This window comes from Mesoplodon mirus (assembly GCF_964341445.2).
Source record: "Mesoplodon mirus genome assembly, chromosome: 7".
In the NCBI taxonomy this organism is placed as follows: domain Eukaryota; kingdom Metazoa; phylum Chordata; class Mammalia; order Artiodactyla; family Ziphiidae; genus Mesoplodon; species Mesoplodon mirus.
The window spans coordinates 80261643-80275217 of record NC_138983.1 but is presented as its reverse complement, the minus strand read 5'-3'; the positions used below and the strand labels follow the sequence as shown (position 1 = coordinate 80275217).

The following is a 13575-nucleotide window of genomic DNA, read 5'->3' as shown; positions in this document are numbered from 1 at the left end:
CTAAATTTACACTCAAAAAGTGAAGCTTCTGTTTTTAGAAGCTTGAGTCAGCTCAGTCTGAAACTCAGCCCCACCTCCCCCGTCTAGATGTGTGATTTGGGCCAGTTCCTTAGCCTTTCTGAGTCCCATGTCCATGTCATCAAATGAGGATAATAATGATAATAGTAGTTCTCACCCACACAGGATTTGTTTTGTGGATATAATTCTATAAATATATATACAGAACATACATAGATGATGTATAAAGCCATGTGAGATGCAGTAAGTAGTCCATAAATGTATGCTGTAGCTGTTTGCATTATGTATGCTATTCAAAAGATTATGATCTTTCTTTCATCTCACATCCATCAGAATGGCTACTATAAAAAAAAAGGGAAATAACAAGTGTTGGTGAGGACGCAGGGAAAGTGGAACCCTTGTGCCCTGTTGTGAGAATGTAACTTGGTGCAGCCACTATGGAAAACAGCATGGCAGTTCCTCAAACAATTAAAAATAAAATTATCATATGATCCAGCAAGTCTACTTTTGGGTATATATCCCAAAGAACTGAAAGCAGGGCCTTGAAGAGATATTTATACACCCATGTTCATAGCATTGTTTGCAACAGCCAAAAGGTGGAAACAACCCAAGTGTCCATCAGTAGATGAATGAATAAACAAAATGTGGTGAATCCACACAATGGAATATTATTCAGCCTTAAAAAAGGAAGGAAATTCGGACACATGCTACAGCCTGGATGAACACGGACATTATACTCAGTGAAAGGATATTATACTCAGTGAAAGAAGCCAGTCATGAAAAGACAAATACTGTTATGATTCTACTTATATGAGATACCCAGAGTAGCCAAGGTCATAGAGACAGAAAGCAGAACGGTGGTTGCTGGGGGCTGGGATGGGGGGACAAGGGGAGTTGTTGTTTCATGGGTGCAGTTTCAGTTCTGCAAGATTCAAAGAGTTCTGGAGATGGATGGGGGTGATGGCTGCACAACAGTGTGAATATATTTAATGCCACTGAACTGCACACTTAATAAAAGTGGTTAAGATGGTAAATTTTATGTTATGCATATCTTACCACAATAAAAAAAAAAAAGAAAAATGAGATCACGATCTAGCCCTTTCCTCTGAACGTTTCCTCTTGGAAGCCCTCCATCTGCTGGTGAGAAACTAGTCCCATCAATTGCTGTGGTGGGTACTGACCAATGAAATCAGCCGCCAGTTCCCAAACAGGGGACAAAACATTCCCTGAGGACTGGTGAGACCAAACAGGTGAACCCCCAGAGCAAGGAGCACTTGGGGAGAAGCCAGGGGTGAGGTGGGGGTGAGGGGGGAGGATGGGAGCACAACCCAGGCAGGAGGACAAGCGCGATGCAGATGGGGAGCCAGCAAGTGCACCCTCCCAGGCCTGTTTCATTCCGTGGATTTCCCCACAGAGAGTCCACCTGTCACCTTATGTCCCAAAATGCAGGTGTTCGCTTAGAATAACAGAAATGTGAATGACACAGGTACCATACTTCACCCCGTAGATCAGTGAAGATCCAATGGGGGGTCAGCACCCTAGGCTGGGGAGGGAGTGGGAGACGGGCGTCCACTGCTGGCAGGACACCACATCCGGAAACCTCTGGTGGACAATTTGGCCATGCCCATCAGAGTTACAGCTGTATGTGTCCTTTGACAGAGCAGACATACCTGCACGTCCGTGAAATGATGCAAATAATAGGAGAATCCCAGCAGCCTTGTTTAATAATAATAAACAAGATTATGGTGTAGGCTCTGGTTCTTTTCTGAGAGGGAGCCCAGAACTGGCAGGGGCCAGGAAAAGGGACGAGAGTCATCCGGCTGGATGGGATCTGGGGTGTGTGTATGAGATCAGTCTGGCTTCATGACCCTCAGATCCCACGCTAGAAGGGCTGACACAGGCTGGAGAGATGGCTCCACCCATGAGAAAGGAGATGGCTGGCAGGACACGGATTACCGAGGGTGAGGGGTGGACACCAGCATTTCATCCCCGTCATGTCTGTTCTTTCTTTTTCTCTTCCATCTCCACCCTCGTAGCTGCAGCCCTGCGCTGACTTGGGCTGTCCTAGAGCTCAGTCTTCTAGGGATCCTAGGACTTCCCCAGGGTGGGACTGGGGGAGTCCCTGGGGAGGGGTAGGGTCAGTCAGCCCTTCATTGTTTACCCTTCGCTTCTCTTTTCCTCAAAACAAAGTTTATTGAAAGAATACACACACACACACACACACACACACAAGCAGGAGTTCTGCTGATCAAGAACGGAGAGGGAGGGAGCACTGATGGTGGGGTTCTCAAAGTGTGGTCCTGGAGCCAACTCCAGGGGACTCCATTCCCCCCACCTGAACCTGGGGAGCATATAAATGTGAAGATTCCTGGGCCTTACCCCAAACCCACTGGGTCAGAATGCCTAGGAGTTCATGTTGAACAACCACTCTTAAACATGCGGAAAATCCAACAACCACTGGCTTTGGTGTTTCTTCATTCTGGAAGAACTGAGTCCCTTTCTCAGCAGAGTTTAAATAACAGCCACATCCAACTCTAAAGATTACACTTTACAAGGCACATCAAATCATATAAATTATAACTTGCAAGGTTTAGCTGTGAAATGAGCAAGGCTGAGGCTTTTGAGCCATGTAAAATGGGAGAGGGGAGATTGTGAATAGAGCTCCTGATGGCTCGCCTGCACACAGCAGCTGGGATGTTCACTGGCAGGTCTCCCCCTTGTTTACAATCCTTCAAGCCTTCTTCCCACTGCTTTTCAGATAAAGATCAAAACCCTTATGGTGACATGAAGGAGGCCGACTTGTCCCTTAGACCTCCTCCTTCCCACTCTGACTTCTGGACGCCCTGGTTTTCTCTCAGTCCCTTGGGTTCACAATATGCTCTTCCACCCCAGGGCCCTTGCACATGCCATTCCCTTCTCCTTTTGTCTAGTTAAGTCCTCCTTGTCTTCCATATTCCTTTCCTTTACAGCCCCAATGTTGGAATGGAATTAGTCACACCTTTGTGGGATCATTTGACTTATTTCTCTCTCTCCTGGCAGCTTCCTGATGGCAGGGACCATGTCCAGTTCTGCCATCACTGTACCCCTATACTTGGCTCGGTGCTGAGGCTCTGGGTAAATACTGTGCAATGAATGAGTGATAGCAACAGTTATCACTGTTGACTATAAACACTTCTCACTAGCCTGGCTATAAACAGGCTTCCTATTGCCTTAGGGAACCAAACTCCTTACAGGATATAGAAAAAAGTCTGGAGGGTAAAACCCTGCAAATATCAATATTGATTTTTCCCTGAGCCAAATGATTACAAGTGACTTTTATTTTCTTCCTTATATTTTCCTTTCTCCCAATTTTTAAAAACAAGAAGCATGTAACTACCTTCCATTATCGGAAAGAGTAAATGATGTCGAAATACTATGATACCAATAGTCAAAACAACATGTCAGCCTTGCTGATGAGTAGAAATCTTTAGAAGCATGACTGCCTATTCTTTAGGATTGATCCAAGCAAATAAACAATCTTTTTTATTTGCTAGATGTAACCTCTGGGTAAATGCAATGATGACTTTTTAGTAATATAAATCCCTGAATTTTTTTTTTTTTTTTTTTTTCGGTACGCGGGACTCTCACTGTTGTGGCCTCTCCCGTTGCAGAGCTCAGGCTCTGGACACGCTGGCTCAGCGGCCATGGCTCACGGGCCCAGCCGCTCCGCGGCATGTGCGATATTCCCGGACCGGGCACGAACCCGTGTCCCTTGCATCGGCAGGCGGACTCTCAACCACTTCGCCACCAGGGAAGCCTAGTGACGTATTTCTTAAGCTAAGTCCGAGGAGCAGTAAGCAGTCAATTATTTATATACAATGAATGCAACTCAATTTCTGTCTAGTTAATAACTGTCCTCATTAGTTCCCTTTTCCAAATGGCTTATTAATGTCAGTGGATCCTCATCTCAACCCTGTGCACCTCTGAGGATTCTTCTCAGTCTCTGTTTTAGGAGACCATAATAATGATCATTGTGTCATTCACTGAGCACCACATGCCAGGCTCTTTCTATGCATTTCTCACTTAATCCTCAGAATAAACCTGTGAGGTAAGAGGTTTACAGACAGGGAAAAGGAGCTCAGAGTGATTAAGTAATTTGGTTGAAGTCACTCAGCCACAGAGTAGCCTAATGAGATTCAAACCCAGGTCTGTCTATCTCCAAAGCCTGTGCTTTTAAAAATTACTACAGTTTTCTAATATCATAGTCCGGTTCAAAACAGAGATCTCTGTCTCTACTTTAGCCAGACAGGAAATAAAACTACCCCAAATCTATGCCTTGTTAGGATAAAGAAGAAACTACAGTTCTTCTTCTTCTTCTTTTTCCTCCCACTTTGCACACTGAACAGATGTTCTGTGTCCTTGAAGGGAGACCATATCATGGAGGAGAATCTCACGGGGAGGTTCATGGAGTTATCTTTAAATCTGTTGCGTTTACAATAAACATTCTCAGAAAACTAGGAATAAAGGGGGAAATTTCTCACTTGGTAAGAACATGTATAAATACCCTACAGTTAACCTCGTACTTAACGGTTAAAGACTGACTTTTTTCCCCTAAGGTCAGGAACAAGTGAATATAAGGATTTATACACTGCTCTTGTTCAGCAGAGTCCTGGAAGTCTTAACCAGGGAAATAAAGCAAGGAAAAGAAGATTCAAGGCATTCACATCTCCTTTTCTGAAAGGAGAAATAAAATTGTTCTTATTTGCAGATGACATGATTGTTTATGTATAAAATCCCAAGAAATCTACAAAAGCCCTTATATAAGAAAGTACAGTTAAGGTTCCAAGATATCAAGAAGCATACAAAAATCAACTGTATATCTATATACTGTCAATGAACATGTGGACACCAAAATTAAAAATATAATACCATTTACAATCACTCAAAAAAAAAAGAGAGAGATATACTTAAGTGTAAATCTAACAAAACATGTTCAGGACTCGTATGCTGAAAACTACAAAACACTCATGAGAGACACTGAATAAATGGAGAAATATACCATGTTCATGAATTGGAAGACAATGTAGGAGTATATCAATTATTCTCACATTGTTATATAGGATTAAACACAATTCCAATCAAAATTACAGCATGATATTTTGTATATACAGACAGGCTTACACTAAAATGTAAATGGAAAGGCAAAGGAACTAGAATAGGTTAAAAATTTTTTTTAAAGAAAAGTGGGAGGAATCACTCTACCTGATTTAAGACTTACATAGCGACAGTAATCAAGGCTATCTCATAATGGTAGATCCATTATGACAAATAGATCCATGAAACATAATAGGGAACTAAGAAGTAGCCCCCATAGAAAGTATGGCCAGATTATTTTTGACAAACTTGCAAAAGCAATTCAATGGAGAAAGGATAGTCTTTTCAACAAATGGTTCTGGAACAACTAAATATCCACATGCAAGAAAAATGAACTTTGACCTAAATCTCACATCATAAACGACAGTGAACCCAAAATGGTTCATAGATTTAAACATAAAACTATAAAACACTTAGAAGAAAACATAAGAGAAAATCCTCAGGGTCAGGGACCTGGTGGCATGTTCTTAGACATGACACTAAAAGCATGATCTATAAAAGAAAAAATAACTACCTGGACTTCATCAAAAGTTAAAGCTTTTGCTCTGTGAAATACTCTGCTAAGAGAATGAGAAGACAAGCTACGGATGGGAGAAAATATTTGCAAACCATCTATCTGACAAGGGACTCATATCTAAAATACATAAAGAATTCTCAAAACTCAATGGTAAAAAAATTAACAATTCGATTAGAGACACTTAAAAGATATGAAGAGATATTTCACTGAAGAGGATATGCAGAAGGCAAACACGTACATGAAAAGACATTTAACATCACTATCGATTTGGGAAATGCAAGTTAAGACTATGATGAGATACCACTACACACTTACTAAAACAGCTAAAATGAAAAACAGTGTTTATGCTAATTGCTGGTGAGGATGTGTCTCATACATTGCTGGTGGAAATGAAAAATGGTACAGCCATGCTGGATAAGTCTGGCAGTTTCTTTACAAACCGAATCTATATAAACACATATGTTAATCCATGCAATCATACTCCTGAGCATTTATCACAGAGAAATAAAAACTTATGTTCACACAAAAACCTGTACACAAATGTTTATAGTACATTTATTTGTAATAGCCCCAAATGGAAACAAAATGTCCTTCAAAAAGTGAATGGTTAAACATAGGTGATACGTCCATACCGTGGACTATTACTCAGCAATAAAAGAACAAGCTAAGGGCTTCCCTGGTGGCGCAGTGGTTGAGAATCTGCCTGCTAATGCAGGGGACACGGGTTCGAGCCCTGGTCTGGGAAGATTCCACATGCCGCGGAACAACTGGGCCTGTGAGCCACAGCTACTGAGCCTGCGCATCTGGAGCCTGTGCTCCAGCAACAAAAGAGGCCTCGATAGTGAGAGGCCCGCGCACCGCGATGAAGAGTGACCCCCCGCTTGCCACAACTAGAGAAAGCCCTCGCACAGAAGTGAAGAACCAACTTAGCCAAAAATAAATAAATAAACAAATGTGGGTTTAAAAAAATAAAAACTGGAAATAATAACAGTCCTTTATAAAAAAAAAAAAAAGAAGAACAAGCTAATAACCTAAATGGATGTCAAGGGCATTACAATGACTAAAAAAAAAAAAAATCAATCGCAAAGGTCATAGATAAATGATGAAAATTATAGAGACGGAGAACAGATTAGTGGTTTTCGGAGCATGGGGACGATGGTGGGAGGAGGAATTGTGACTATAAAAGGAGCATCACAAGGGACATCTCTGATGATGGAATACTCCTATATCCTGAGGGCCACACCCAAATCCACACGTGGTAAAATGGCACAGGACTCCACACATGCTTCGTGCCATTCTCTCTACTATTTGTGCATCTATAATTATTTCAAAATAAAGTTTAAAAAACTCTGTTGAGTGAAGTCTGAGAGTGGTCTGCCTTTCACAGTCCTAAAGGGATTCCATTGCATTTCTCTTTCTGCTTCAATATTTTAATCCCTTTCAAAATGTTAAAAGGCTCAAAGCCACTGTTTTTATAATTCCTTACTTACAATTTCTTCCAACTTCCTTGGCTGTCAGTGAGCTGGGACTGTGGACCAAGCCACAGCTAATTCAGAGAATGGAATGAAATGAAGTGAGAGAGCGCTGAGGCCACGCCCAGGGCTTACCCTGATTTACTACTTGGAGGTACGGGGGCGGGGGAGGCCTCTGAGGGGCCCGTAGTCTCCAGAAGCTCTGGAAAGGGCGAGAGGCCATTGCTCAAGCTGGGCCCTTCAGGTGGCCGTGGCTGCCAGACGCGGAGCAGGTGAAGGTCAAGCATCAGCTCTACGCCCACCTTCCAAACCGCGCCATCAGGGTGGGACACTGCACACACAGTCAGCAAAGGACACAGGGCCCATCGCACTTTGCACTGTGCTCATTCTTACCACATGTGCCAGGGAGACCCAGCACATGCCGGGATTGGTTATTGGTGGCACACCGAGGAAGGCTGGGACTGTTAGCCAGAGGCTGTGCTTTACAAGAGACTGGAGTCCACAGAACAGTAAAGACTTTTGGTGGTGTGAGGGGTAGGGAGGGTCGGGGACTGGCTAGGAAGAGGTCTTACCTCTAAAACAAGGTCTGAATTTTCATGCCTTCCAATCGTAGTGCTTTTATTCAGGACAAAATAGCCTTCTGCACTCTTTAGATAGGCTTTCATATTCTCTGCTTTCCCTATAAAACGTTTTCAGAAAACAATTTTGTTAGAAAAATACAGTCCTCTAATTATTCAATGTCATATTTAGAATGAATGGAATACACCATAATGTCCACAGGAGAAGTCAGCAGATGTAGGAGTGGATAGCTGGATTTAACAATGATCACAATGATAATTCCACACATTTTTAAGACTGTCCTTTTAACAGTGATATCCGGCATAGATGAGCTTGCTTCTGATCACAAGAGGACATCCTTTATGTAATTCAGAGCACAAACAAGCAATAGCAAAAAAAACCAAACAAACAAAAAAAACAAATCTGAATTCCATGGATAACCGCTCTCCACCTCCCATTAAGCTTAGTTTGGGGTTAGTTATCTGACAGAATCAAGTACTCAGTGTTACTAGCCCACCACTTACTAGCTCTGTGACTCTGGGTGATTTACTTATTCTCTCTCTATGCCTCTGTTTCCTCATCGGTAAAATGGGGCTAATAATACTCTGTATCCCAAAGAGTTTTGTGAGGATTAAATGTGAAGCATCTAGAATGGTGATTGCTACACTAAACACCCATTTGTCCTACTGTGATTGTGACTGTTATTAATCTTGGGCTTCTGAACTTTGACTCAAGAAACCCCAACTTCTACAGAGCTTCTTAAAGTGTGGAAGAGTCAGTCATCAAGGAAATGGGCATTAGAAGATACTTTCTAAGTCACCGCATTCCTTCATATATTTAGGTTGAAAAAAAATGATTTCCAAAGACAAAATATCAAGATTATAGCTTGGCTGTACGGTCAAGACTCTGTACGTATCTTTTCCTGGCATTTTATTAGGAAAATGTCAAACACACAGAAAAGTTGAAAGAAGTGGATGGTGAACTTCTATAGAACCACCACCCAGATTCTACAATCAACATTTTGCTCTATTTGCTTTATCACATATCTACCCATCTATACATTTTATATTTTAATGCATTTCAAAGTAAATCCTATACATGGTTTTAAAATTTATTTATTAATTTTTGGCTGTGTTGGGTCTTCGTTTCTGCGCGAGGGCTTTCCCTAGTTGTGGCAAGCGGGGGCCACTCTTCATCGCGGTGCGCGGGCCTCTCACTATCGTGGCCTCTCTTGTTGTGGAGCACAGGCTCCAGATGCGCAGGCTCAGTAGTTGTGGCTCGCGGGCCTAGTTGCTCCGCGGCACGTGGGATCTTCCCAGACCAGGGCTCGAACCCATGTGCCCTGTATTAGCAGGCAGATTCTCAACCACTGCGCCACCAGGGAAGCCCTATACATGTTTTTTATTTATTTATTTATTTATTTATTTATTTATTTTAAATTTTTTTTTTTTTTTGCGTTACGCGGGCCTCTCACTGTTGTGGCCTCTCCCGTTGCGGAGCACAGGCTCCGGACGCACAGGCTCAGAGGCCATGGCTCACGGGCCCAGCCGCTCCGCAGCATGTGGGATCCTCCAAGACCGGGGCACGAACCCGTGTCCCCTGCATCGGCAGGCGGACTCTCAACCACTGTGCCACCAGGGAAGCCCATATATACATGTTTTTTAAAACATAAAAATTTCAGTGACTTCAGCTGGTTCCAAGACGTTGATGATAATTCACATGATATTTGAATTCTGATCCATCTCAGTGCCGTGTCAAAGAAAGTCTCTGTGTGGGGTCTTCGTTGCTGCATGCGGGCTTTCTCTAGTTGCGGCGAGCGGAGGCTACTCTTCCTCACGGTGCGCAGGCTTCTCACTGCGGTGGCTTCTCCTGTTGGGGAGCATGGGCTCTAGGTGTGCAGGCTTCAGTAGTTGCAGCACGTGGGCTCAGTAGTTGCGGCACTAGGGCCCTAGTTGTGGCTCGCAGGCTCTAGAGTGCAGGCTCAGTTGTGGTGCACTGGCTTAGTTGCTCCGAGGCATGTGGGATCTTCCTGGACCAGGGCTCGAACCCATGTCCCCTGCATTGGCAGGCAGATTCTTAACCGCTGAGCCACCAAGAAAGTCCCCAAAGTCTCTTTTCAACTGAAAGGTCACTGAAGTGTGAAGTTGTTAGACTGTGGATAAAAACAAAAATCATCTAGGTCTGACCGTAGAGGGTCTCCGGTCTGGCTCTGCTTTCCATCAACATCTCCATCATCATTCCATCACTGAATCCCTACTAAGTGCCAGGCACTGGGCTATCCTTTTACACACATGGCCTCTTTTCATCCTCAGCACCACCCTGCGAGGCAGGTGTCAGTATTGTCCCGCTTTACAAATGAGGAAACTGAGACTCAGAGAAGTTAAGGTCACACAATAGTAAGTGTGTGACAACTCTGAGCCTTTGCATGTAACCAGTGTACAAACCTCCATTGCTGCTGGTGGGGCAGAGTAGGGGTGGGGGAATTGCACTGTCTGCTGACACTTGGGACATGTAGTAAAAGAAAGTCCTTGAAACCAGCATTCTATCCTCTGAAAGGAAGACGAGACCCTACCTGGGGGTAAGAGAAATAAAAATAAGCAGGATAGTTTATATTTGTAAACTTTGAGGCCTGTGGATGTCCCACAAATATTGATGCTTTCAGATAATGAGAAATACATTTGATTAAGTTCGCTGTCATGTATACAGGGGAGAAGACATTTCCTCTTCCCAAAGAACCATGCTCTGCTGCCTTCAGTTATTAATCTTCAATTGCAGAGGACCATGTTAGCACGCAACACATTCAAGTCTAATTAAGCTAAAATGGAAACTTCCAAGAAATGTCTCTTCTGCAGGAAAACCACAGGAAACGCCACTAATCGAAAACTTAAACTTGGATCATGTGCATATTTGTTTTTTAGCTCTCACCCCAGACGTCCCCAAGGCTGGGGTCTTCTCTCTGCTCAGACGTCCCCCCTCGGGGCAACCACCTGACTGACCACTCTGGCTAAAGGCACCCTCAGTCATGTTATTCCCCTGCTAGTTTTCCCCTGCTGTGTTTCCTTCCTTGTACTTATCATTCTCTGACATGTTCTTGTTCCTTTCTTTAGTTATGCTTGCTGTTGGTTTCTCTTTCACTAACATATATGTTCCTGGAAAACCAGGACTGTGTTCATTTTGTTCAGAAGCAATTCTTCATGGGTATGTTGTGTTTGTACCCATCTTCAGAGCAAAGGCATTGAAAGATTTTGTCCTGCACTCACTTTCCGAGGATGCTTGTATGGCAAACAGCCTGGGAGGATAGAGGTAATGTTTCTAATAAAGATAACGGCTCCTTCTGGGGCAAAAGTTGGGCAGGTTTGCTAGCAGCCCCTTTCAAAGATTGCAGTTTCCTGAGTTTGGAGTTCCTTACCTGGGACACAGACCCACTGTGCGCACAGCATCCACACTGGCTGCTCTGCACCACCCCGAGGGACTTTCAGGGCAACAGGAACCAATGTGCATATGCAGCTCTGCTGCCTGTTATGTCGGCTGTGCTGTGAGTAATCAAGTTCTTTGTTTCTGGCCCAGGAGTCTCTTGTCTTCTGCCAGGAACTATAAGCTGGGCAGGCTAACTTACTAACTTTCAAACAGGGTCAAATGTCAGACCCTTTGCAGTTCCTGCCAGTTCTGTGCATTACCCCTTCTCCAGGGCAGGGGGCGGCGGGGGGGCAGAACCTGACACATAGTAGGTGCTTGGGAAACACTTGCTGAGTGAATGAAAATACAAAGGACACCTCAAAGCAAGTCAGTACAGCCAGCTGGCTAGGAAGCTTTGATAGTAACTACCTTTCATTTTTCCCGTCAGTATCTAGCTTAGATGACTCCTTGGAAAACCTAAATTCTATCTCTTTAGCTTTTGGATTGGACAATATTTCTCCACCTTCATTTTGCCCTGTGCATCACTTCCTTGCGTGAAAACACTGTCAAAGTAATTTGAATGTGTGGAGCTCTGTGAATTCGTTCTTACTCAGCGCCATGGAGCACCAGCCACAGGAAAGAGCAAAAGGGCTTCAGTCATCTGCGTTCCCCCGACCACTTTGGATGGCTCAGAATTGGGCTATAGGAGCAAACTTTCTTTTGAGGTTTACAGTGGCCTCAAAGTTCCTTAAAGAAGGGGAGTTCAGGTAAGGGGCGGGTGTGTGTGTGTGTGTGTGTGTCTCTGACCATTGGGTGGGTGTTGTCCATAAATCAGGGGAAACAGGGGTTCCTCTCTTAATCCCAGCTATACCCACAGGACATCCAAGAGCTGGTGCCCAGGAGAGGCTTAAAGCTCCCGTGCCGCCTCCCTTGGGGGGAGAGGTAGGGGCTGCACTTAGGAAGGAACGGCTGGTGTTGGGGCACCTTTTCTGGGGTGCTCCTGGCGACCCGAGCCTGGATCAGAGAGTTCGGACTCGGCTGGCGCCGGGTCCCCTGCCTATCCCAACACCCTTGACCTCGCAGGGCTGGCCTCCTCCGGCCCAGGTTTCCGCCCGCCGCCTCCTCGCGCGCCGCTCTCACCTGGCCTGAGGAAGAAGCCCACGCCTCGTCCTCTGCCAAGAAGCCCTGACCTCCGCCCTGCCGCCCTCCCGCGGAGTCTCCAGGAGACAGCCCGCAGCCCGCGTGCCCGCCCGGCCTTTGTACGAACGTCGCCACGGCAACGCCATTCTGACGGCCGAGCTGGGGAGGGGCGTGGCGTGCGCGGCGCCTGAGGATGAGGGGGAGGTGCGCTTGGAGCACCCGGCCAATTACAGCCCGCTGCAGCGCTGCGAGCCCTCCCCGACCTGCCCCCTAGAGGTCCCCAGCCCCGTTTCCAGGATGGGGAAACAGGCTCAGTGTTCACAGAAGTAGCTCCAAGTCTTACAGCGGGGAAGGAGCAGACTCGAGAATCCTTCCTACTGACCTTAGCTCTAGGCTCGGTGCGTTGAGGAGGGGGTGGTCAGGCGTGGGAGGGTAATGGAGCTGAACCACGAGAAGCCTGGAGGTTAGTCCCCTCGTCCCACCCGAATCTCTAGTTCTCTCTGTTGTGGAGGAGAAAACAGAGTAAGCTGGGGGACCATCACTTCTGGGGATGGGGGTGGAGATGGGAGATGGGTGCGGTGGAGGGAACACTTCTGAAAGAATGGAAGATTCTCCCACGTGCTAGGGAAGGGGTATTTACAAGCCCACAGCCTTACTGTTCCTGTCCTTCCCTGTCAAAACTCGCGTTTATTCATTCATGTGTTCTTTACTTCTACAAACATCACCTGAGTCCCTACAAGGTCAGACGGTGGCCCCAGTGTTGACCTGGATCAGATCCTTAAGAAATCCCCCCGCACCCCCCATGGGCACGGGGCTGGGGGGATGGAGCGTGTGGAGAAGACATGCAAATGCCAACTATCTCCCCTCACCCCATGTCACCTCTTTTCAGATCAGCCCCTTCTGTCTGGGAGCAGAACAGACCTGCTGACTACCTACAGAATGCCTCATTTCCCTGCCAGGAAATGACTGACAAGGTGCCCCAAGACAAACTCAAAATATTCATCTGAGAAAGATGAAAGATGGCAGACTCCACTCTAGTCAATTAGAAGAAGATATAAGAGAGAAAAATCATGGAAATCGATATGGGATGGAATATATGGTAAAGATGCTCCCACATGCCTAGAGGCTCTTAGAAATGCACATTCCCTGGCACAGACCTCAGAGATTCTGATTAAGCAGCTCTGGAGCATGGTCCAGGAATGAATTTGTTGCATTCTTGCAAATTCCTTGTGCATTTGTTAAAAGCTTGGCAAAACCTCAGGACTTATTCAACCCTGCAGTTGAATGGCAGAGCCCAGAGAAATCTCTTCCAGGCCCTCAGTCAGCCTGGAAGGTTCTGCC

The 13575-nt window shown here is 45.3% G+C and overlaps 1 protein-coding gene and 1 pseudogene across 2 annotated transcripts in view; both read right to left on the bottom strand.

Moving 5' to 3' along the window:
* LOC309807999 (uncharacterized protein) overlaps nt 1-7805 on the bottom strand; it is a gene marked incomplete at both ends in the record, with an annotated part of 169721 nt that extends 161916 nt beyond the window's left edge. The window contains one exon of the mRNA XM_082628010.1: nt 7713-7805. Coding sequence (XP_082484136.1) covers nt 7713-7805 — 93 coding nt within the window. The remainder of the gene's footprint in view (nt 1-7712) is intronic.
* Nucleotides 1-13575, bottom strand: part of LOC309808828 (centrosomal protein of 78 kDa-like) — a 1511271-nt pseudogene that overhangs the window by 475991 nt on the left and 1021705 nt on the right. The window lies entirely within an intron of this gene.